We start from the raw sequence: 25,219 nt of genomic DNA on the forward strand, positions 1-25,219 counted from the left end.
AGTTTGTGCCTTTAGAAAAAAAAAAAAAAAGCATGCTTTTTCCACATCTTTTTATATGAATTCTGAGGGATGGAAGTTTACTTTCTATAAACTGCCTCTAAGTCTATGACTTTCGAATACATTTTATGACCAAAGCCACAAGTTTCAGAGAACAGCAACAACAAACACGACTGTGAGCTCAGTGCAGACTACCCTCAGATCCTTGAATTCAGTGTGGTTGGAGCAGGTTTCAGTAGATCCAAAGAGATCTACAGAACGAGGTCCAGAGTGAAAGTTGCACCAGAGGAGGTTTAAATTGAATATTATGAAAAAATTCTTCACAGAAAGGGTTGCGAGGCTTTGGAACTGGCTGCCCAGAGAAGTGGCGGAGTCACCATCCCTGGAGGTGTTTAAAAGGTGTTTAGACAAGGTTCTTAGGACATGGTTTAGTGCTAGAGTTAGGTTAGGTATGGTTGCACTTGATGATCCTGAGGGTCTCTTCCAACTGAAATGATTCTATGATTCTATGAAAGGAAACACTGCAGCTTTCAATGCACCACAGTCTGTGTCTCCTCCGTCAGGTTTTGTCTGGTCCTGACAGACTTGCTGGTGCTCCTGCCTACAAGCAGAACCTCTCCTTTCCGACACGAGAGCTCTGTCACAAGCATGCCCTGGAGCTGGAGGAAAACTCTGGGTCTGTGACTTACGCCAGCACAAGAGCTGCTCATGTTCTTTGCTATTATTAGTAACCTAAAATAACTTCATGGCCTGAAGCTTTCAGAGCCGTGTCAGTTACCATAAAGAGGTGATCAATAATTCACTTGAAGATATCTTAAAATGTCATCCTTCCTGGCTAAACTCTATTGTAGGTTATTAATTATAGTTTCACAAATTCTTTGAGACAATAAATGTTTTCTAATGGTCTGAACAATGATAATTTGTCTTTCAGCTTATTAGTTACTTGCCTGAAAGACTATTTTTGTTTGTTTGTAATCATTCTACCAGGTAATTCTAACCAATTCTGAAATGCAAAACATTGAGAGATGCTCAGTCTCTGCTCCTGGCCTCCATAGTGCATTGAAGTATATTAAACCTCATTTAGACCTGTCAAACTGCAGAGTTGAAGGAGACTTTGAGGATATTAATAGAACATGAAGCATTTCACAGTAGCACAGTTTCAAGGGATATTTAAAAACAAGAAAAGCCTTCCTTCTATTTGAGGTACTACACAATCCCTCTAAAAAGTCAGAAGCACTTAAATAATGGAAAAAAGCCCCCATCTTCTTGTCACAATGGATCATTACCATTTCTTCTCAGTGATTATACTCAGAATGTTAACACTTAACTCATTATGTCTGGTAAAATGTTAACACCATTAACACTGATATGTATGAAAATAAGAATGTTTTTGAACTTTCAGGAAATATCTCTTGCTGGCTGCTTTAGTCCAAAAATCCCTCTCTGGAAGCAAGTGAGGCTCTTGTTAGAAAGCCATAGGTATTCTTTGCTGCTTCTCCACTGCAAAGATTCATGCTTTACCCAGATAATTAGCGTGTGGGGAGAACTCTTAAAAAATGGGTCTCTTGGATAGGAGCACTCACTGGAAATGGTATCTGGATAAAGGTTTCTGCTTCTACACTGTAGCACTGCGCATTTCTCCCTAAACACCACCCAGCCACTAGGAATTTAACATTCCTGACCCACTAGAACTTGTGGAATTTGCGCTTAAGAGTCACCTCTTAAAGACTCCCTAGGTTAAAATAGAGACTAGGGCAGGTGCAGAGTCAAAACAAACCTAGCAGTCATTATTCAGTATTATTGTAACCCATGTACACTGGCCCATCATTTGACAAGAAAACTATTGTATTTTCTCCACATTCATTGTCATTCTCAAGGTTTCAGTGTGTGGAGGAAAATCTGGAAGATGTAGAATTCCCACTCCTGTCAACAGAAGCTCTCTGGGTAGACTGTATAAAACTCAGCTTTGATATGTTTCTATATCATAAAGATAATCTTATGTTCTCTGTATAAGCTTTGTTTGGGAGTTTAGTAGGAATCTAGTATGTTGACAATTCAGATCTTAAAAGACTTTTGTTCAAGAGTGTTAAGGCTGATAAATCTCATGTCTCACAAAACCAAAATCAAATTAAAGGCCACCCACTTGCTTGTAACTGCTCAGTTCAAGATAATTTCCTCTTTCTTCCCAGCAGAATGCCAGCTTCCCACAAAAGGAAAGGAAACAAGTATCCACCTTAAAAAAAATGTTTTTCAGCTGAATTCGCAAAAGCATTGCTAACATTTAGTTATTGGTCGAAGTTCATAAGATGTCTGGTTTAAAAAAAACCAGCTGCATATCGCTTATAAGTATACACTTTGGTTGGTTACTAAGCATAATAGTAAAATAATAGTAATTTGCATGTATGGACAGATATTTTTAACTATGCATCCCGATTTCAACAGTGTTATGTAAGGTAAGACAGAATCATTAAGGCAGTCTTCTGATAGCTTTGGTAGAGAGGTCTGCTTCCTTAGCACACAAACAAGCTTTAAAGCTTCAGAAGAGACTCCTGAATCATATAATTAGGTTCCAAAGCAGATAATGTTGAAGATCTATAGTAACAGCAGATCTATATAAAGCAAATACATCATTTGCTCTACATTTTAGTTTTTCTGTTTGAAGACAGAGTAACTAGTAGAGAATCCATCATTGGCTTGGAAGTTTGAAGAGATTTCCAGGAAGTTGTCTGAGGGTCCCTTTTTTAAGTATCTACATGTAAAAAATACCTTCACCACATGCTGTAAGCGTATAAGTAACAAAAGGTATTTGTATCAAACTTCTAATTTGTGTCACTGATTACTGAGGCCATAAAATGTTGGAAACCTGCAAATGCCCAGCAGAAGGGTCAATAATATATTATTCCATTTAAGAGATGGAGACACTAACCTAAAACAGGTAAATAATTTTTGCACCATTATCATACTTACATGCAACCATAACTATATCTGATCACCAACAATCCACTCTTCTCAAGCCCTTCTTTGGCAGCACTATATGGAAAAATGAAGTTTTCCATTTCCTAACACGGGATATCTTGTCACAGATCTAACACCAGAAAGAACTATGATGACCATCTAATCTCTGTTTAATGCAGACAATGGTGATTCCTGCTTTGATCTCAACAACTTGCAAATGGCAACAAGGTACCACAAATACTTTCTCAAGACAAGACTCATTACAATGATCACTGGATGTGTTCTTTTTGCTGCTGTGACATGAGAATGGGGTGAGAAAGGATGCATGAAATGGACGCTTGCTCATCCCGTTCTGTGGATATATCAAACATCATTTATTTTCCCTAGACTGAAAGCAAGCAGTGGGCAATTCATATATCTGAATCCTTTTTGAGGAATAGACCTGCTGATGAAAGCTTCCATGTTCCCTAATTTAGTTTCTTTTGGGTGATGCTATACCAAGAAAAATCAATGTTTTTTTAAAAAAATAAATAATTAAGTGAATAATATTGGCGGTGAAGAATGCCAATAATTTAAGCCAGAATTGTACATACCAGCACTCACTTATCCTGTTGTTTGGGGTTTTTTCTATAAACTCGTTAAAATGTTAAAAATATATCTATGTATATTTGGCCTCATTATAGTCCTTTTTTAATGCTCCAAGTAACATATTGTATTGAACTTGATGTTTTACATGGTGACACAAAAGAAATGAGAAGAAAGTCTCTACTCTTTCTTTTTAGAAATCTGCCATCTGACCCATCTATTGACAGCCTCAGGCTGACAACACACCTACGCAAAGCAGGTAACTGGTACTCTTTGTGAACAGAGTCAACACTCTGCCAGTCAACACTGCTCGGAACCAAGCTTCTGCTGTACTGCAGACTTTGGGTTGGAAGTAATTCCAGGTGGTCCACTGGGAAAAAAAAGCTCACATTTAGTAGCATAGGTCAGTGGTGTGAAAGCTCAGTATTTCACTGCAAGGCTGCTTGAACTCAACCTGAACAGGAATCACCCTGGATTTAAGACAATGATGAAACGATGTTTACTGTAAGGACTGCATGTCCTGACAGACAACATTTCTGCATGTCTAAAAACAAGCACGTACACACACAGACAAATGTGCATCACATATGCACAAACACACCAGCCTACCCTGGTTTTCAGTGATAATGACAAGAATCCAGATCTAATTGATTTTACACAGAACTTTGAGTGGTTTTGCGCATTATATTTCAAAACATAGAAAGGCCAATCAAAAATACGAATTTTCTGACCACCTAAAATAAATAGCATTAAATTCTGAGAAAACTGATCTTTTTTTCTAAAAAGATAAGTTTTGGTCTTTTTCAGTTGTTTGTTCTCTACAGTAACTCACTAGATAGAAGTACAGGAGCAAAGCAGAGATGTTCCCCAGTATGTTTCAACTGGAGTTCTGCAATAATACATAGATTCTTAGGAACGCAAATAATTTCTCTTTGATTATTCCTGCAGGTTGCTACATAAAAGGATTAGTGGAATTTTATTCTTTCAGGGATGCTGAAAGAAAGAAAATAATAAGACAACATACCGTTCGAGCCAAATTTTGCTTCAAATTACTATTGTTGTGTAGTCGAAGCTGAATGCAGGTGGTTGCCTTGCGAAGAGTTTCATGGCTGCCCAAAGTATGATTACTACAGTTTGGGGAGAAATAAAAAAAAAAAAAGAAAAAAGAAAAAAGAAAAAAGTTACCTCTGCTTGCCACTTTGCCACTTCCTTCTTTTTTACCTCTCCCCTTCTCCTAAAAGCATCGGTGGAATAAATTCTAAGTGCAAAGCAGACTGAATAATATAAAATCTGTACTTGGCACCTACTTCTGTGAAAACTGATGGAGTTTGGTTCTGGTATATTTTCTGGTGAAACAATTTGAGAATAATTGCTTAGTTATACCTTTAGCCATTGACTACTGTAACAGAACAACAATGAAACAAAGAAACATCAACCTAAACAAATTGCACATGCTCCCAAACCTTGAGATTATTCATGCATATTCTTCAAACCCAAATTGAATTTGTATAAATTTGTGCAATTTATACAAAGTATCTTGGTTTTGAATGCACCACTGCAGAATGACTTGTAGTGTTTGATACCCAACTTGAAAATCAAATATTAACTACAAGTTTGAAAATCACATACATTAAGACTGATGGCCCTTGATTCTCAAAGAAAGCAGTTCCCACCCTGTGCAGCTCACACAGATGGTTAAAGCAGCTGTGAGTCAGTCTTCTCCTTCTCAAATCATGTCAGCTAAGGTCAGATGCAAAGCTATACTCAGCTGGAGTGGTTCCTACCAACTACTGTGATGGTCAAGGATACTCTAGAACTCCAGGAAAAGGGAACTACTTGTTCTTATTTGACTCTTCAGAGTAGTTGCTAGTCCACTTATCACTCTTGGCAACCTCTTCTAAGCCCTAGTTTATCACTCTTAAAATTACTTGGAACAAAAATAATCTCAGCCTTTCCATTCAATTTTTTGTTTTAATCAGGTGAAATAATGCAAAACTTATTTCAGAATTAAGGCAATCTTTTTTTTTACATTAAAAAAAAATCCTTTGGGGATTAATAGGTAGGAAAAATGACACCTATTTTTGCAAAGGCAAATTTATCACCAAAACAAGTTAACATGCATCATCAGTTACAACTCTAGTGTGTGTTCAACTAGATTCATGTTGCTTTTTTCAAGCCTTCAGCCATACAAGCGCCAAAAAGTAAACGGTGTTTCTTTCTACCTAAAAGGGCTTTTGATAGAATGTCTGAATAAAACTGGCTGGATTTAGTTTAAAAAAAAAACTGTTGCACTATGAATAAGCCATGGGAAGTGTGACTTACGGAAGAGACTCATACCTTACATGGCAGCAGATGTTAAACTTAAATAAATGTTCTGTACATAATTGCCATTCAGCACAATTACAGGGAATTCAAATATCTTGTAATATCTTGTTCTGCACAAACCTACACTGTAAGCGTAGATATAGGATTTTTACATTTCTGTTTTAAACATATACATCACAGAGGACAAACCAATTTCCACATGACATAGCAAGTACCTAAAGCAAGGTCCTCTGATGGCGCTTCCATATATTTGCAAAATTCCTTGATTTTAAAGAGCATGAAGTACAGATGTAAGAGTGAGAGAAGTTAACATCAACACAGGGAAATACCTATACTGGTGGAAAGCAGATCACTGTTATGCCTCGGCCCTTCTCTAATCCCTTTAGAAGCAAAAGTCCAAGCAACTGATTCCCGGTTCCTGGGACTGCACCAATGCAGAGATTCTCTTCTGTTGCTCCTCAGCTCATGTCTGTGTTGTGCCTACCCATGGCTTTCTTGAAACTTCTTCCTCTCCTCATTCCACCTAATCATGTCTGCCTTGTGACTCTAATGATGAAGTCTCCCATGATCCTGGCATCCTTTAGAACTGTCTCAGACCTGTTTGTTTTTACCTTTTACCCAAGCATTATTCCTGCTCTTTCCATTCTGCCTTACCTTCAACCTTAGGACTGGCGTTGTAACAAGAAAATTATAAAGAAGCACATCTGTGAATCCTGAGTCACCTTCTGCTGTTTCCTCCAGTATACAGATTCCTACTGCAACACCTACATTGCACCAGGCCAATAACAGAAGTCGGTATATCTATAGCAATACAGAGGAGCATTCTGCTAATATAAATTGGTACAGCCCTACCCTCTGTAGTTACTTTTGCCAGTATAACTATTCCATGTCATCATGCTCCCAGGAAAAACAAGCTACACCAACAGAGGTTGAACTTTGTGGTAATAACTACATTTAGCATTAATGGGTTTTGTTAGCTCTGCTGTGTCAGGCAGATGCTTTACGTCAACAGATCCTTTATTGACATAGCAACGCTGCCTCAAACATTGCAGTCAGAAGTACTGGCCACACAGTTGAATTAATGAGTGGATTTCATTTGAACAAATACAAAGAGAAAAGTTTTGACAGGTACTGTGGCACAAGAGACTAGACAAAATGAATTAATGCCTCAATAAAATAATGTGGAAACCTGGTCTAGATGACAAGTGAACTATAAGAAACAGAGGCATAGCTTTGCCATAGATTGACAGACTAGTTTTTAGCCATACCCCAGGCTGTAACACACTCTTCAGATCTGCTGCTATATCTGTACTACTAAGATAAAGTTAATATAGCCCCCTTTGGTGTATGGTATAATTACTAGTAACTGGTTTACAGCACTCTGAGCTCTGTAAAGGAAACACAAATAAAAATGCACAACATCATTAACTCAACAGTTTTCTCCCCATTTTCTGCTGGAATTACTATGTGGAGAACACAGTTTTGATCAGAATGCCATGACAAAAGCATAAAGTAGAAGGCAGTCTTTGTCTTTAAGAGACAAGGTAATTAAATGGTCGAAGTGACTTGCCCATGGTCTCATAATATATCAGAAGCAGAGAAAGGGAAAAATCGCTCAGCCTTTTGAGAATCTCTCACCACCAGATGATTTGGTTCTGCACATCAAGGTTCTCTGATGCACTACAAGCTCCAAATCCTAATGCAGTTCAATCAGACTTTTTTTTTTTTTTTTTTTAAAAAAAAAAGAACTTAGGTGAGCAGCATCTCTGAATGAGAAAGTTAAGCTACAGTGACAAGAGAAAATGAATTTTATTTTTTATAAAGAACATATTCATGCAAAAGGTGCTTGCTTCTTATGATCCCAACCTGCATAAATATAACTCTGCCCAGTGTACAATTAATAGTTTAAACTTCACTTTGAGTGAAAATCAATTCTTATTTAGATATCAGTTCTCAGAGAATAGAATTAGTAAGGAAAAAATGTCATCAATAAGGTCACAGGCAAGCATGGGAGCATAAATGATAAGCATTTAGACTTTTCTATTCCATACCCCTGCTCACTATGTTGGCTCAACTGCAAAGCAGTAATCAGTAAGTAAGCAAATTACACTATGGTAGAGTGTGGATGGAACTAAAAATATATATGAAAAGATCCTTTACAAAATCTGATGCCTTCAAAAGAAAAATAAGAAAGGCATGTTTAGGACTAAAGCTTATAAATATCCTTGGACTACATTCCTTTGCTGGATCTGTATTACTGCAACCTCTTGCTAACAGACAGATCAATTAAAAAAAAAAGGGGGGGGAGATGTGTTTAGTCTTATTAGGCATTTCAGGATGCTCTGGCCTGTAGCTCTAAAGGCAAAAAAAGTCTAAATGAAGGATTGATTAATTGCCGTCACATGAGAAGGCTTGGTTTTGGCTTGCTTCTGGTATTGAGAGCTAGGAGTTATTTGACACAGGCTGCTTAACCCCAATTCAATTCATTTTTATATAACATCTTTCATGAAGGGTATCACAAAATCACTGTTAGGGGCACCCATTCTAAATCTAAGGAAAGACAGGGAACTGAGAGCAAGACTTAAAGGTAGATGGAGAGGCCTTGGATGACAGGATGGTAAAGCAAAGAATTTTTAGAAACAGCAGATGGCCCTCCAAGAAATAAAAGACTATCATGAACAGGATAAGTGTAAGGGAATGGAGAGCACACCCACAGCTGGAAAACCAAGAGAAGGAGGGTCTATGGATACATATGAAAATCAGAAACTTCCATGAACAGTGGTTAAAACTGATGACATAGATAGGGTTTTAGTCCTCTCTGCTTTCAAAGAGCCTCTGTCTTTCAGACAGGGTTCTGCCTCCAGATGCACTGAACATCTCAGCAGAGAACTTCAGCAAATCAGCTAGTGAAGTGACTTGTGCAGTTACTGATAACGACAGAAGGGGCAGGGGCTGGTGGCAATGTCTCCTGATAGCTTCTCCAGGTGCTGTAAGAACAACATGTGAGAAAAGGAAGCCTAGGTAAAAAAAGAAAGCCTGCAGGTCAAGACGAGGCCAGGATTTCTGGTCAGTAAACAAAATGGAACTTAAAGACCAGAAACCAAATGAAACTCCCAATCAGAATTTCACAGATGGCTCTATTACTTATGGACTGACCTGTGGTCTACACACAGCCTTCTGATGTTTTTAAAATTTGGATATTCAGAATCTGATATTCTACTTGTGAGTCAGATAGGACGTGAAGCTCAAAGACATCTCCTTAGGAAGGAATAATGGATGATGAAATCTTGTGGTGCTGAGTATAATGGTCATAAGCACACAAGTATTTTTTCCCTGTCTCATTCAAAGCTAAATGGATTCCAGAAATCACCAAGTCTTACGGGTGCTTCTGCAGGAAGCAGGGTGAAGTGCTCATTAACACAGTCCAATATAATAATAAAAGAGAGCTTTTGACACATCTTCAGAACGTTGTCTGGTTCACTAAACCACTCTGGTCTAAGAGCAATTCATCATGTCACTGTCTCAGCTTCACTTTAGGGTTTTTTTGGATTACAATGAAGCCAGAGCAGCAGAGTGTTTATTCCCTTTACTGCCTCTAACTCGGGGAACTTCTACTGGAATTCATCCCTGAATTATTTCCAAATACTCTTTTGGGGAAGAACTCTGCACAAGTACATCAAATCACTGTTAACAACAGTGGGAAGAAAGCAATTTGCACTAAAAGATAGCACTAACACAGGAAAAATTTCACCCTGAGGCAACTCCGCAGGCCATGTTAAGCTACCCAAGGGATCATTACCATCTGGGGTTTCAAATTTCAGATACAGGACACTTACGAGGAGGCAGAGGAAAGGGAGCTGAAAGTACGGCATAGCATAGTTACGAGCTACTGAAGCCAGAAGTGCAGCTCAGTGCTTTCTGCACAACAGCGAAGGCACAAAGCAAAAAAGCTGAGAACATTATTGACCTTGTTTCACTGCTAATGAGACGTGCAGAGGTTCTGCAAGTGCAGGAATTTAAACAGTCCACTATTGATGCACTCTTCCCAACAGTGAAAATAAAACTGTTTAGAACATACTGTACACTGTACTGAAATGGACTCAGCTCACCCTCAATACAATGACTCATTATTTCCCTTTTCTTTAGCAATTAGTTTGAAATGAGAAGAGAGACTTGAAAAATTTTTTAAAAAAAGAAAAAAAAAAAGTGCTGGCTGTCTTATGTAATTAATAGATCCATGTATGACCTGATTCTCTGCTCAGCGGTTCCAGCACCATAATGCTTCTCACAGCTCTCTGCTGTACCAGCTGCTAATTTATGGAGATTCGAACAAGAGTGGGCTCAGAAACGACCAAGTCTTTATCTTTAGTTGCAAAGAATAATTCATAATAAACATCTGAACATTTGACCTGTAAAAGTGTCCAAGCTGGCTACAGAGCAAAGCTAATTTCCACAGTGTGACACTTGCTCTTGCAACTACATCACTTCCATTAATCAGGCTGACTTGCTTTGGGCTAGTTCAGGTAATCTTTACACTATACTGCAAATATGACTGTTTCTATTATAAAAATTTCCCTTTCAATTATAGATGTGTACTATTTTATCCAATGCTAACCGATGAGCTGTGATTCCTGCAGTGCCAGCCTAGTATGTTACCACAGAGAGCTGACAGCTTTTCCCCTTCTGCTGAAAGTCACTGTCCCCACAGCACAGCTGACGAGAGCCTGCACTTTAGCTGCTTCAACACGAAATCTGCTCACTTTTGCTGACAGCTGAATTTAAGCGCCAGAGGGCAAGAAACAACTAGCTGAGTCCAGTAGTGCTTTCAACCACCACAAGAGTTCACCAGAATTAATGCAAATCAGAGTATTTACTTTCTTTCTTGTATACTACATATATTCAGAAAGACCTGTTTGTATGTATGTGTTTTTCTTCCACTTGCAGTCAGCACCAAAGCGGTGACTTCATTTACTTTACTACTCTTGCAACTGGATATGAAGAAAAATGACCTGCTATGCAGCTGTATAATACTGTTTCTCCCCTCTTTGGTAATTTCCTTCTTTGAGGATATGCATATTCCCTCACGCTTATAACATTCCTGTGAGGTATCGGAAGTAGCTGCATCCTTGTACTACAGAAGAGAAAGACCAGAAGAGCAAGGGAGTGAAACAAATTATTCAAGGCTGCACTATGCTTATAGAAAAGAGCCAGGATTTGAAGCCTTGCACTAGAGCACATTGTCATCTCTGTAGAACATAAGTACCACATGTTCTGGGAGTTTCAGAAACTATACATTAAGTGTTTGGAACACAATACTCTAACTCTCCCTGTGGTTCTGTTTACATGGCATGTAAGCAGACTGCATTAAATGCACAGCTTATATTACACAATGCATAACATTTCTTAATGAGATACTTACTTTTGCAAGAATTCATCAGACCCACAGACACTTAGGAGACATTCCTCCTGGACTGGGTATTGATTTGTGCAACGGAGGATCTCTACAATTAAGTCATGAGTGATACAGCCAGCTGTAAATAAAGATAGCAAGAAAAATTAATAGTAGCTTGCTAGAGAATTCCAGGTTAGACACCTGAGCAAAGAAAATAAGAATTTCTTTGCAATTCCTGACTACTGCTGCAAACTAGCTCCATCAAGCGGAATTAGATTGAGCCACACCTGATGATTTTTTTTTAATTTCACTTCAAATGCTTTAAACCAAGCCACAGAATCTATGCCCATTCAGAGAAAATTAGCAATTTTTTAGGTTGCTGAAATGAAGAACTAAGCAACTTTCCCAAGTGGAAGAGAAAAATAGCCTTTTTTTTTTTTTTTTAATATCCCTGATGAATATCTTGGTACATTTCCCATGTGCGAACATGGCCTGATGCAAAAGTTCACTCTGTTGCTGCTCATGACCCAAGAAGGCTCCAGAATTTTACTTGCTATTGTTTCTACTGTGCATGTGTCTTTAGCCATAATCAAGAGGTAAATTAATGCTCATATGCATTTTTAATATATGTATTATATACGCAATATATCGTATAGTACATTAATATTATTTAATATTATGTGTAGTGACATTGTAATAGTATATAACTATATACTATATTATTATATAATATGTAATGCATATAAACTAAGTTCTATGTAAATTAGTACAATCTGCTTTTCAGAAATATTCTAGCATTTTGAGCATTTTCCCCAGCACTACTTCAGCTTTTTAAGCCATTTTCCAACCCTGCCAATACACTTTCTCTCTGTGCATTTTAGAAGACCTGATCAAAAAAATTGAAAACAATAGCTGCATAATTTGGCAGTCAAACTGCAAACATGTCTGCTAAATTTGCTCTTCACAGGCATGCAGAGCATACTACACCAGCATTGATGCTGCAAGTCTGAGATACCTCTCTCTAGCAGAAAAGAAGATCTGACTCTTCAGTGAAAAATCTTCATACTGTGTACCACGATGGTTTTAAAATGCAAAGTAAAGTCTGGACTTCCTCCACAATTCTCAGGTAATCTCATTGTCTGTAACTCATAACAGAAAAGCCAAAGTAGATTTTCCTTTCAGTTTTTCCTACATGGTGTTTATTGCTTCAAAATTAGCAACCATAAGAACTCTTTACTAGAAACTTTAAGTGAACCTTTTGATACAAAAACGGACATTACCTACAGTTAAATACAAAACCCCAGAAACTAAACACGGAATCCAGACTTGTGTGTTGACTAATTTACACTGTTCCAGGCTCATTCAGACAACAGCTGCAGACAGAGCTTAACCGACCAGTTTCATTGGGTTTAATGGTGTTCTGAATTACCCAGTTGTCCAGCGCAGCCAATTCATACCGGCAAATCTGGGTCAGAGTTGCCATGCTATTATTTAGAACAAACCAGGAAATGCAAAATTGTTTTTGCAGGGAAGTTTAAGGGAATGCGATACTGAAAAAAAACTTCAGAGAACAGCTGACATTTCTAGGGGATGAGGCTGTGACAAAAACAAAGCTGAAATAAAACAGAGCTGGTTAACCATAGCTAGCCTGTTTTTTGCTTTGGTTTGGTTTTCCTCAAGGAAAAACAAATGTGTCAATGGATTCAAAAGGTCCTCCTGAAAATTTTAATTTTCTTCACAAAGCCATTTTTCTTAGAAAGCCACCTTGATTAAACTTTTTCTACCAATTTTACTTGTTATGAACACCTAGCCTTTTGACAAAGCATTGTTTTAGGCAGCTCCTCATAGCTGTTTTGACACGTAAACTGCAGCACCCATATGCTAAATTTATACACACCAGAAAAAGAAGAATGGCACAGAATCTTGAATTAAAAATGTAACAAGCTCTTTTTTCAGGTCACTTGTTGAAAAAATCTGAAATTTACTGGTATCATTCACTTGCACTCCACAGACCCATTTGGCTTTCCTTTCTCTGCCAAATATTTTTGCGTGACTGAACAATTCTTTGTACTAGATGAGGCAAAAAAGTGTACTCCCTCCCCCCACTTTAACTATATCTTATTGTTTACTTAGTCTGTAAGAGACTTTATGAACAGGGGCTGTTTCTTATAACGCCTTCAGTTTTAGTTGTGCCTTCTAAAGTATTTTTGTAAAGTAAAGCAGACTGAAAATCAAACAATCTGTAGAGTAAATGATGCTATATGATAAAACATTTGCCAGCAGTTAAGACTTTTGCATTACGGGGAACTTAAGTGTAGATCCCTTGCCTAGCTGACAGGAGTGCTGGAAATGCTACCTTCAGGTCCGAATGTCCCAAGATCTTCGGCCCTTTGTTTCACGGAATCTATAAAATATTGGTTTGAGGGGATACAACCTCCTACTTTTCCAGCCTTTCCAATAACTATATATTATAGATGCTCCCAAATCAAGCAAATAAACTTGTATGAATAAATGTGTAAATCTTGGCTACTTCATTTATGAAGATTTTTTTTAATATATATTGACTGACATTCTGTAGAGCTTCGGATTTTCAGCTTTCAACCTGTCAAACGAACTAATACTCAGCCTGTTACAACCACATAATTCTTTGACAACTGAAAAAAAGATTCATAAAAAAACCCACTATTGCTTAAAGAAGCAGCACAGGAAGAGAGGGGGAGGATGATTTAATTTATTTCATTTTTGCATTTATGTTTTAAGTAATAAAAATTACCAGAGCTGGAATCAAAGATCCTCCCATTTAACATAGATACAGGATGCACAGGAGACATGGTAGCTTCCCACAGCCACTAGTGACAGAATAATTTAGGTTGGGAAGGGCCTCATTAGGTTCATCTAGTCCAGCCTCGTCCCCAAAGGAGCGTCAACACTAAATTCAGGCCAGTTTGTTCAGGGTTTTGTCCTGTTAGACCTTATAAACCTGCAGGAATGGAGACTCCACAACTTCTGTGGGCAAACTGTTCTAACCCTTAATTATTCTCCACTTTTTCCACCCAGTTGGAATTTCTACTTTCATTTTATGACCTATGTGTACTTCCTCTGACCTGTACATAACCTTGGGTGCAGAGGAGTCTTAGTGACTGCAGACTAAGTCTTGGATTCAGAAACAGGGCCAAGGCTGCGAAAAGTTGCATGACTATATGGGGACTACCACTACACTTTAAATTAGGCACAAGCTTAAATTCCTTCTGGATAAAAGTCTAAATGATGGCCCATTTGAAACTGCCAGAATTGGTCCCAATTGTGGTTAAAGAAATTAGAGATCTACACATTAGCAAAGTTTATATATTTTAATGTGATTTTCATTTTACTTCAAATATACTGAATATGTTTGACAAAGTATGCACTCGAGACTCACAGAAGGCTTCCTTTCCAAGTATCTTTCCAGATAACAAATGCATTTTGTTATCATTCTGTGGAACTGGATTGTAGAAAGATATGAACACCCCAATCACATACCATGTTGCGTAAGAAGCAGAGGATATGGTGAAGAATCTGTCCAAACACTGATTCTGAATTTTGATTCTCCAAGGATATACTCTGGGAACCTTGTTGCGACACTCCAGATTTTCCCAGTGTTTGCCTTCAAGTCAAAAGCAGGGTAGGCACTTCTTATTCTGAAAAGAACGTGTGATGAACTTATGTCTAAACAGGTATGCATTTCAGTTCTCTTGTAAGAGCAAGCCAAAATTTTACAAGATACCTATAATAATAATAATAGTACATATTAATATCTGTTAGTAATAAAATTTTGTGCAGAGGGGAAAATGGTAGCAACCCAAGCTTTCTTTTCATACATTAGTGAGATAACTACATTTCAGATAGCGTACATATAACTATACCTTTTACTTAACAGGAAAACTATCAGTACAATCTTCATGCACTTCACAGAATCACTGGTGAGCTTGACCTCAGTGAAGCCAAAAGGAGTTTAAACACAGACTTCAATGTACATTGAGCACAGCAGAAATTAGGGTGCTCAAATATGTGCTTAAATAACAGAGCTTTAACATAAAACTAACCAAGAGCACGTGCACAGACAGCTGTGGCTAGGACAGCTGGTCAAAATGAATACATGAACATGCTTTCTATGCAAAATCTTAAAAACTCTCTATTTCCACAGTGCTCTAGAATCCAATCTGAAATCCTCATTACTAAAACCCTCGGTATTTATGCACATGTCTGTAGAGAGGAATAACTGCTATAGTCATTGAGTCCCTCTGATCTTATATACCGTTACCTATAAAATATATTGCACTTCCTCCTTCCAATTACCAAAGACTTGCAGAAACTAATTCCTCCTGAGATACCATTTCAAAATGAACACTGGTCACAGGTATTAATGCCTGTCAGCTGAGATTAAACTTGCTTTTTAAGCAAATACACTTTGCAGCTGCAGGTAACGGTACATATTGTATTACATCAGCTGAAGCTTTACATTTCACTAATTGGCCTGAATATTTTAGTAGCGAAACTAAAACATGCTGTACTAAGCATACTGCATTCTTTTTTGTTTGTTAGTTCAAGCAGCATTTTGTAGCTTCTGAGTTGGCAGCACTTTATACGGTCTCTGATTGCAGTGTATTTTGAACCGTAGTTCTCTCACATAAAGTTCTTCATTACTATGTTACCTCCTGCCTCAGGGCTGCCACCCAAGTCTCTTAAACAAAAGTATGAATGCCTCTTTTATGCCACGTATTTCTAAAGCATGAGAAGGAAGAAAAGACTAGGCTTCCAAAATTAATAATCCAATGAAGCAGCCCATTTCTTATAATGAAAAGCCAGCGGGCATGATGTTTCAGTGGGGTAGGAGGAAATGAGGCTTGACAATACCTCCAGTACATGAGATAGATTTATACTCATGGTGAAAAATCATTATAGCACAGAGGCTGCTTTGGTGACCTATGTTGTTGATGTCAGTCTATTTTCTTTGTGAGCAAGGTACACATTAAGCTTTCCCCTATCACGAAATTCACTCTCGTAACCTGTTTCTGTAAGAAGGCCAAAGACTGAATAAGGCTGGAAACTTCACAACCCTTTCTCCAGCATCAAATTAATGGGCTACATACACAAGTGGGACATGAATCACATCCTCAGGTTACTGACAGTCCTTTAGAAACTAAGCAAACCTCATTTTCTTCCCTGCCTCCTCACTATCTATATTTTAGGATAATATAGGGACAGAAATTTGCTTTGTATGCTTTGCAGATAAAAATGCACAGGTCCAGAAACTGTCGCCCATTTATGGCCATCTATTGTTTTCAAGTGATTAAAGGGTTTCTGGCCTGAGCGGGTGGGTGACAGATGCTCATTGCAACATTTTGTAAGGTTAGCTCTTCCAAGGTGTCACTCAAATACTGCTCAAGTAGTATATGAAGAAAATCTTGTGCTACTTGCTTTCTGTGCTGCAACAACTCAACGTATGCAGAAAGTACTAACATTTATAGGGATTTGCTATTTCTCAGCATTTCATAACTCTATGTATTTCGCTGCAGTGCACAGCACATCCTTGAAGTCGGTAGGAGGTGGAGGGACTTGGCATTTTGCAGCATTGAACCCTGGCATCTTCTGGTATCAAACTCTCTTTTGGATGTATTTTGAAGCCACCCATGGATGAATGTTCACTATAGCCATGTTCATGATTGTGGAAGTAACCTGATAAAGGGATTTTAAAAACAGCTTTACAGTTGCGTACAATGAAATGCTTCAATTATAGATTGCTACCTGTACAAATATTACCTAGAGAAAAACATGACGGGTTTCTATTTGAGCTACATGCTGGAGGTGCAAGTCTGCATGACATAGGGTTTGAATTATACATCTTGCCTCTGATGTATAAAACTGCCAGTTATTGAAATTCTTTGGGGACTGGAAGGATGCTCATTTGGCAAGACTGAATATGTTAGTTATTTGCAAACTTATGACATTTTTTGGTCTTTGGTTTGCTGTGATATTTTGTCCTAAGAATGCTTTCCCATTTATTTGATAGGAGAAAAGCAAAAATAGCTCTTACTTTCTTTTTAAGAGTATTTGCTAGGGATGCACACTGAAGAAGTCACTGCAAAACAGAAATGGCTTCATTTTGTTCATCTTTATAGCCCTGTAAACAAACTCATTTATTTATTAAAAAAAATCAATAGAAAGCTTTTCCTGTAATTATAGCATAAACTTAAATGTAGAAAGCCTGTCATGTGGAATGTGGAATGTGCCTTCATGCATCTGATGTTAGTAGAACAGGGTTGGGGTTCAGACTGATGAACTGTGGGGTAAAAAAAAAAAAAAAAAGAAGGGTAAAACCCCACCAAAACATATGTGAATGAGTATGTTTTTAAGCTGACTGTCCACACTGTATGGATATGTAATATATTCACTGTTAATTTCAGGGCATCATCAAACTGGATTTTTTTTTCCTTGTAGAGAAGCAGGCTTGGCTGATCCTGAATGCAGTCGATTCATTAAAGTCTAATTAAAAAAAAAAAAAAATCGATTTTCCAGCTACTTTTCTGGGGGAAAAGCAGGCATTTGTGCTAACAACTAGATAGTGTGATCAGTGAATATCTACACAGGAAAATGAATCTGCACAGATGGTCTAAAAACTTGTATTTCTTAGTGCTCTTGGATTTCAACACAATTTCTTTTTCTGAAGATTAAGTAAAAAGAGTTCTATCCCATTAAGCCACGCTATTAACTGTAACGATAAACAATAATTAAAGCAGTTTTTGTCGCTTGCTATGTCTCACTTTTCATCATGACAGGATGTAGTAATTCTGTTTTCAGTCAGTTCCTGCTCCAAGCTACACGGCACTATTATTGTCCAAGACAGTGGCAGAAAATGGATCTTAAGTTTCACACACTATAAACCACCAGCACTGAAGAGTTAAATATACTTATCACTGATAAAGGGGCCAGCTAAACGAGAAAATATTTCCAGAATTAATAATCCTTTGTGGATTTTAATCTTTAAACCAAAATTAGGAGCATTTCCAGATTTAAGTGGATACTGGAATTATGGCACTGTTCAGGAATGCAGGGATAACCATTACAAATAATGTAAGTGAAATGTCATAGTTGGCTGAATAAAGGTGGGGGTTTTTTTATTACTTACTTCTCCACTGCATTGCAAAAAGCAACTGTGTTTTCATTACTTCCTTGATTTGCTTCAACCAGTTGGATAGACCAACCTGTAGCCTAAAAATACCAAAATGACATCAGAAAAAACAGAGCTCAGTTATTTAGATAACAGAAGCAGAAGTAGCATAAGGCTAACCTTGCATTTGGTTCCATGAGAACTAACTTTCATACTTTATCATCCGTCCCCTGACTTGATGGAGCTCCAAATAAGTACAAATAAGCCCATTTTGACTGCACTCTAAATGCTTTCAGAGAAAAAAAAATAAATCACAAAGCATCAGCTACTCTGGTTTTAATGATTTCTTCCCCTCCATTCAGAACATAAGGAATTCCAGGCAAAACTTTCAAAATTCACCTAGTGTCAGAGCACGGATAACTCTAAATGCAGAAGATGTATGCTTAGTTTACAAAAGGGAGAGGGGACTCCCTTCAAACTCCATAAACCTGTCAGGTAAATAAGTCCCTAAGACAGATAACAGGAAGCCAGTGTATTCTGTTGAACACTAAAAATCCCCAGATACTTTCTCTAAACCTTGAGGACACAGGTCTGAGCTGCTTTTTGGGTCAAAGCACCCCACCCCCCTTGTCTGTTTGCCATAGTACCCTTCAGTCAGAACGTTATCTCTAGGAAGGAGCTTAATAGTATTATATCCGCAAGCCTACTCTCCTGTTGTACAGAGAGGTAGGTACAATGCTCATGTGAGACGCCAACTTTTAAACCCCTTCAGAAAGAGAAGGAACTAATGACATGTCACAGAAGGGGACACTCAGATATGGCAAAATATGTTTTTTATTATTTTAATGATAATTTATATACAAGTATGTACATTTGTAAAAATTAATAACATCAAGCAAATTTAAGATGTTTTTCTGGACAGGGAAGTACAATATGCACTAAAAGATGCCAGCTAGGAAACTTCACAGTTTAAAAGATGGGTTAAGTATAAAAGATGAATGATCTGTTGGGAGCTGGCTACTGGGGAGATCACAATGGCGGAACTGAAAGCTCCGAAGTTACAAACCTTTCATAGGTATCATCAGCCTCAGGTCTCATTGTATGTAGTATTTTCATTAACCACAATAGCACAAGCATTAAGGAAGTGCTTATGAAATTTAAAGATAATAAGGGGGCACCGTCAATAGAGGGAAAAATTGAAATGTCTGGTAGAAAAAACAATGGATAACCCTGAGGTCTCAAATAAAAGAGTGAAACTAAATTTAGCAATACAAATTAGTAGTGCATCAACTCCTGATTCTAAGGACTGCTGAAAAAACTTCTTCAAAAGTCAGTGACAACATAGCACCTCCACTGGTTCATTTTTTTCCACCTCATTTAGAGACCTACCTTACAGTTCACCTCCGCAGATAGTAATAAAAATTTCTGGTGGAGGTTTACTATTTAGAAATTATGAACGATTTGGTAACAGTAATGGCCTCCCAAAATTACATAGTTTAAAAAACCCCCACAACACAAACAAAACGACAATTGCAACAACAAAAAAACAACATTCCTGATCACACATCAGTGTAGACGGTTTTACACAAAGATGCATTGACAAGGCTCCAGGAAGTTTGCATCTGGGATGTGGTGTACAATACCTTGCGTACCTCTACATTCCAGATGGAGGAACTCAAACCAGAACAACTTCAGAGAGACATTGCTGTGTTTGTGGGTGAGCTCTGCAGCCAGGAGCAGAAGCACAGCTCGCAGGTAAAGCTACCGCAGTTGTTGTGGCAGGAGTGCAAAGGGAGCCCAGAACCTGCACTGAAAACTACGCAGTGATGGTGGTGATGTACCACATGGTGTGATCTCCATCACAGGGTGCAGAAAACTGCCCCTGTGGACAGTGGAGACTTCGACCCACATGGAGCTCCAGAGAGAGGATGCTGCAGCCCAGGTCTCTGGCTGCAGGGTTTGTCTGGTGCCTCTCCCTGGGGCTGGGGAGAGCGGTGGCCTCGCTGGTGGGAGCTGTGCTCTGGCTGCGGTGCCAAGCAGCTGGTGAAGGAGCTGCAGGAGGAGGTGAGCAGCCAGGAGGAAAAGAAGATTGGCAGGGACTCTATAGGGCTAAGAACCACCCAAGTCCTGTGCTGCAACAGGGGGACAACCTGAGACTACTCTACAGGAGCCATGGATGGAGACTCACACAGAAGGGAAGGCTGGAAACCTGCTGCTTCCAGCAACACAAAAAGGCTCCTCTTCAACCTGCAGTTCTGTCACTACAAAGCATGTGCAGTGGAAAAAGTACATCGAAAAAGAGAGATAGTGGATAAATGAAAAGCTAAGAAAACTAGGCCATGGGTAAGAAAAGGTGAGGCTGGGACATGTCACTAAATGGGACTGAAGACATTAAAAGAGCAAAATTGCATTTGGGAACTGAGGAAGGAGGAACAGAGAGGAATTAAGCAAGGAAGAAGAATTCCCCAAGACTGGTAAAGGAAAATCAGCCATGAGGACATGGCCATGAATCCTCCAGTTCATGGCTTGAAGAAGAATGTGACTGTAAATAATTACTACAGGATGGCAAAAAGGAGCTTGACAGACAAAGCTGGAATCCAGACCCTCTCCTGCAGGAGACAGAAGCAACATAGGAGGCCTCTTGCCTCTCTGCACCTTTGCTGGCAGCATTTCTGAGTGAATCCGAATGGCAAACACGCATCCTGTGTAGACTAGTAATAGTCTACATGAAATGAATTAATATACCGTTGCTAACTAACTCAAATTAATTCTGATGGCAGACGTGTACTTGGTAGATATATAGTTCCAACTCCATTGATGAATCAAGTGGATCAGTTATGTCATTTCTCTTTTCAGGTGTCCAGAAACTTTAATTTCTTCACATTGCATATGAAGGTAAAATAAGAATTATCACACATTGCTATTCTATAGGACTACAGTCTCCACTCATTGCAAATATCTGAAAGTGTGCAGTGAATCAGACAGAAAATGGTGGATGAAGAGAACAGATGACAAGAGGAAGAAATTAACAGAGTGCATCCCTGGATGATCAGCATCTTCGTCCATCCACAGATTTCTCACATTATGCTAATCAAGTCACCTGAGCCATCCTTCTCAAATATGAACACTAACTGTCTATTTCTCATTTCTAGAGCACCCAAACTGAAATAATGAAGTTTGTTCTGATGATTTGGCTTGTGTGAAGAAGTAAGTCTTGCTAGTTATTCCGAAAACATTGAATTCTGAATACTGTAGATGGAGCAGCCAAATCTCCTGGATACATTTTAGGATGTATTTCCATTCTCTTTCTAATACAGACAAAATAAAATCTCTTCTCACAGGTATGTTATGAAGACAGTTTCTTTAGTACTTTTGAACATCTGACTTGGTCATGACGAGGCCAGATACAATTAACATGCCCTTTATTACACTGGGTGCATTTTGATTAGTACACATGAAATAAAGCCTAGGGGCACACAACTCCATCCAAGAGCTAAGGATCAGAATGACAGTATGATTTCAGCAATGTGAATATTTCATCTTGCCTATCTATGGCTTATCTCCATGCTAATCTCCATGTTTCAGCATCTTTTCCATTTCACTCTGTCTGCAGTCCTGGTTCTCATCTACTACTCAGATGCACCAGTCATTCATCCTGGACCTCACCAATCCAATCTGTGCTCTTTGTCTTTCTTTTGCTCTGGTGCTCCACCTTTGCAACCATTCTGACAGTCTAACTCAGCATCAGCCCTGTCGCACCACAGCCCTTATATTTTCCCAGCCCAGTAGCAAGGATTTACTTCTTCATAGATTTTTTTTTTTAACTCTTCCTTCTCTTGACTTTCTTTCACTCTTGTTTTCCCTTTTTTACCATCTGAGGGTTCAGTTACCAGCTCCTTGCTTTGGATCTCTTTCTATCCTGACATGCCTGTTTCTCCCTGAAGGAATTCCTGTGACCACACTGATTTTTCTGCTACAAATCAATTCTCTCCTCTCTCCCATTTCTTCCTCTTCTAGCTAAACAGCTCAAATACTTCCCTGACTTAATCAAATCCTCCCACACACTCAATTGTAGTCGCCCTTGACTCACTCATCTCTTCCCTCCCCTATAATTCTCTCCTCCTCCGTCACAGAAGTGTTTGTGCCTGTTCTTATATGTCTGCTTCCTCTAGCACCTCTTCTTCCCATACGACAATTTAATCTCCTGCTCATTTGTATCCCACTATCTCCTACTTCTCTCATGAGAAGGCTTGTTTTTTTCATCATGCCACCAGCATCCTTTAGTTTTCCTACCATAAATAAAAAGCATCCTCTCCCCTTTTGTATTCATCACTGAACTTCCAAAATGTGGTACCCAGGATTAGTCTTAAGAGGTCCTGTCCTCAGATATATTTCCCCACCTGCCTCCCTATCTGACTGGGTCTGCATATATTTACCTCTGTAGTTCTCCTTATTCACAGACATAGAAACAAGACAATTAATTGGCTCTTCCCCTTTGCTTTATGATACTGTGATCACTGGGAGTTAAAAGCAGAAGGTGAACCTATACCATCTTTTAATATTCGCGATGCAGAGGTATTCTGTAGGCTGTTTCAGGATTCCTATAATAATTCCGAACACTAACAAGGAACAGAGGAAAGGGAGGATTTATCATTTTCTTTCTCCTTCTCCATGTCAGGACTTTGAAGGAAAGAAAATGAGGAGAGATATAGCATCAGAGAGAGTCATGGGGCTCCCATAAGACATCATTATTAAAAACATCAAAGCCACAAATGGAGCTATGAACACCTGATGGAATGAGGAAAAAAAGAGAGTATTTGCTTCAAAAAGACAGAGTGTATGTCATAGGATGCAGCTTCCACAGTTACAGTAGATATGTATGTTTTTAGAAAATAATTATACAGGCGCACATAAGTGCATGCAGAACATGGTGAGGGCAGGACATGGTATGTCTCATCTCTCAGAATGAGGATATCTCAGCCAAACTACACACAGAGACAATAGTCTGGCTCAACAGAAAAACAGATTCAGCATAATGTATTGCTATTTTTTAGGTTTCACATCAGACCATACAGATTTGTTACTTCTTTCAAATACACCTTACTCTATATTTCTGTACTTATCTCTCCGTGGTAGTTATATGGTTCAGTGAACCATAAAATGAGTCTACTGGAGCATTCTAGACCATAATCTAGATTCTTTTCTGATGTAAAATGGCAATTTTCCATTAGAGTCAATGGGGATACTTCATTTTATACTAGGTGAGAAACTGGCTCTATTACTTTCAAATTAAGTCTTTTTTAATAGGTAAGTTGCAGAAATGAATTGACATTTTAAGTTGGTTAAAACGTGAAACAGGTAGGACAGAGATTCTGCCAATATCAAATTCTCATTACTTAGCCATAGTAGCCACCTTCCCTTCAGAACTAATTTTTTACAGTCTGCTGGGTTCTCTTCTGATATTGGAATCAAAGGAAGAGGATGCTCAGATGTTTTCATACTATATAAAAATCTCTTAACTAATAATGTACTATTCGTTTGAGGGCATCATCCTTGTAAAGATACAGAAATACCGTGGGAAATTCTGACTGCCAAGAAATCACGTTACACAATTACTAGAAAGATATACCTGACACATCTCTACATCTCTGTCTTTGGAAGTAGTAAAGACCAAATGCGAAGTGAATAAGAAGTCTCGCATTTGCTTTTGGACAGCTGAATCATAAGACACATGAGAAAAACTCTCTACACAAGCAAAAGCTTTTGCTTTCCCCAAGGCATAAACATTTTATTTTCCACCATGTCTTTAAATCAAGTGCTTCTAATCCATGTTCCATCAATGTGAGTGAATACACAAAGAGCAAGGACAGAAACAAGAATCAAGAACTTTAAGCACTGTTAATATGTGAAAATTTAAATACCTCTCTGTCACATCCAGAGCTGCTGGGCCAGGTAGGTTCCTTGTTGCATTTTCTGGAAGCGTCAGTTAAACAAGCTTCTCCATATCCACTTTCATCTCTCACTTGTCCAAATTGGTAGTTGTCTAAGAAAATGGGACATTGAGCATCTACATTGTCGATGCCTATCTGAAAACTCGGATTTGTGTTGCCTCTTTCCACATTTGAATGAAATACATTTGTGACTGGAGTTGTATTATTCCCTCCATAGGTTTCTCTCTCTTGGCTGTAGGGGTAGGGATCCACTAGAGAGAAGTTTGTGTAATCAGGTAGTAAAGAAGATCTGAAGCCAACTGTTGGTGACACTGTGCCTTGCTGCCAGTGAGAGAGAGGATTTCCAGGGTAAGGTTCACCATAAGCAGCTAGAGGCTGACCACAGAGCTGCTGGTCAGGCACAGGCACATTCAGACCAAAGACATCTACTGGGAAAAAAATTTCTTCATGATGATGTGAATGTGATGAACCATAAAAAAAAAATTCATTGCTGACTTCATCAACTATTTGATCAAATCCTAGACGGACCTCTCCAGCAGAACCAGTATGGTACATTGGGTAAGATGCTTGGTCCCCATCCTGTCCTTCATAAAATTCGTTGTGTGAGAAGGGCACCCTCCCAAAGTATGCCATGGCTAATTCTTCTCTTCAGCCTTATTAATCCTCGGGGATGTGTTACAATAGTTCCAAGGTCAAGACAGTAACGTTCAGAACTGGAGCGACATACCCACTGAAACAAAGCACAGAATAAAAGTTAAACCCAAGAATATCTAGTATAATGAAAGCAGTATACTACTTTGATTTTTTTTTTGCTTTAGAGCTTTCTTCAAAGGGTGGAAGGATTTTCTCAATTTGGAGCTTGAATAT

At 38.5% G+C, this 25,219-nt stretch overlaps 1 protein-coding gene across 1 annotated transcript in view; it reads right to left on the reverse strand.

Moving 5' to 3' along the window:
• Positions 1–24,985, reverse strand: part of PIK3C2G (phosphatidylinositol-4-phosphate 3-kinase catalytic subunit type 2 gamma) — a 199,692-nt gene extending 174,707 nt beyond the window's left edge. Inside the window, exons 1-5 of the mRNA XM_065643202.1 lie at positions 24,323–24,985; positions 18,420–18,502; positions 14,774–14,931; positions 11,282–11,393; positions 4,562–4,664 (exon numbers count right to left, since the gene is read on the reverse strand). Coding sequence (XP_065499274.1) covers positions 4,562–4,664; positions 11,282–11,393; positions 14,774–14,931; positions 18,420–18,502; positions 24,323–24,985 — 1,119 coding nt within the window. The remainder of the gene's footprint in view (positions 1–4,561; positions 4,665–11,281; positions 11,394–14,773; positions 14,932–18,419; positions 18,503–24,322) is intronic.
• Positions 24,986–25,219: the final 234 nt, after the last annotated feature.

The sequence above is a fragment of the Caloenas nicobarica genome, chromosome 1, assembly GCF_036013445.1.
Source record: "Caloenas nicobarica isolate bCalNic1 chromosome 1, bCalNic1.hap1, whole genome shotgun sequence".
NCBI lineage: Eukaryota > Metazoa > Chordata > Aves > Columbiformes > Columbidae > Caloenas > Caloenas nicobarica.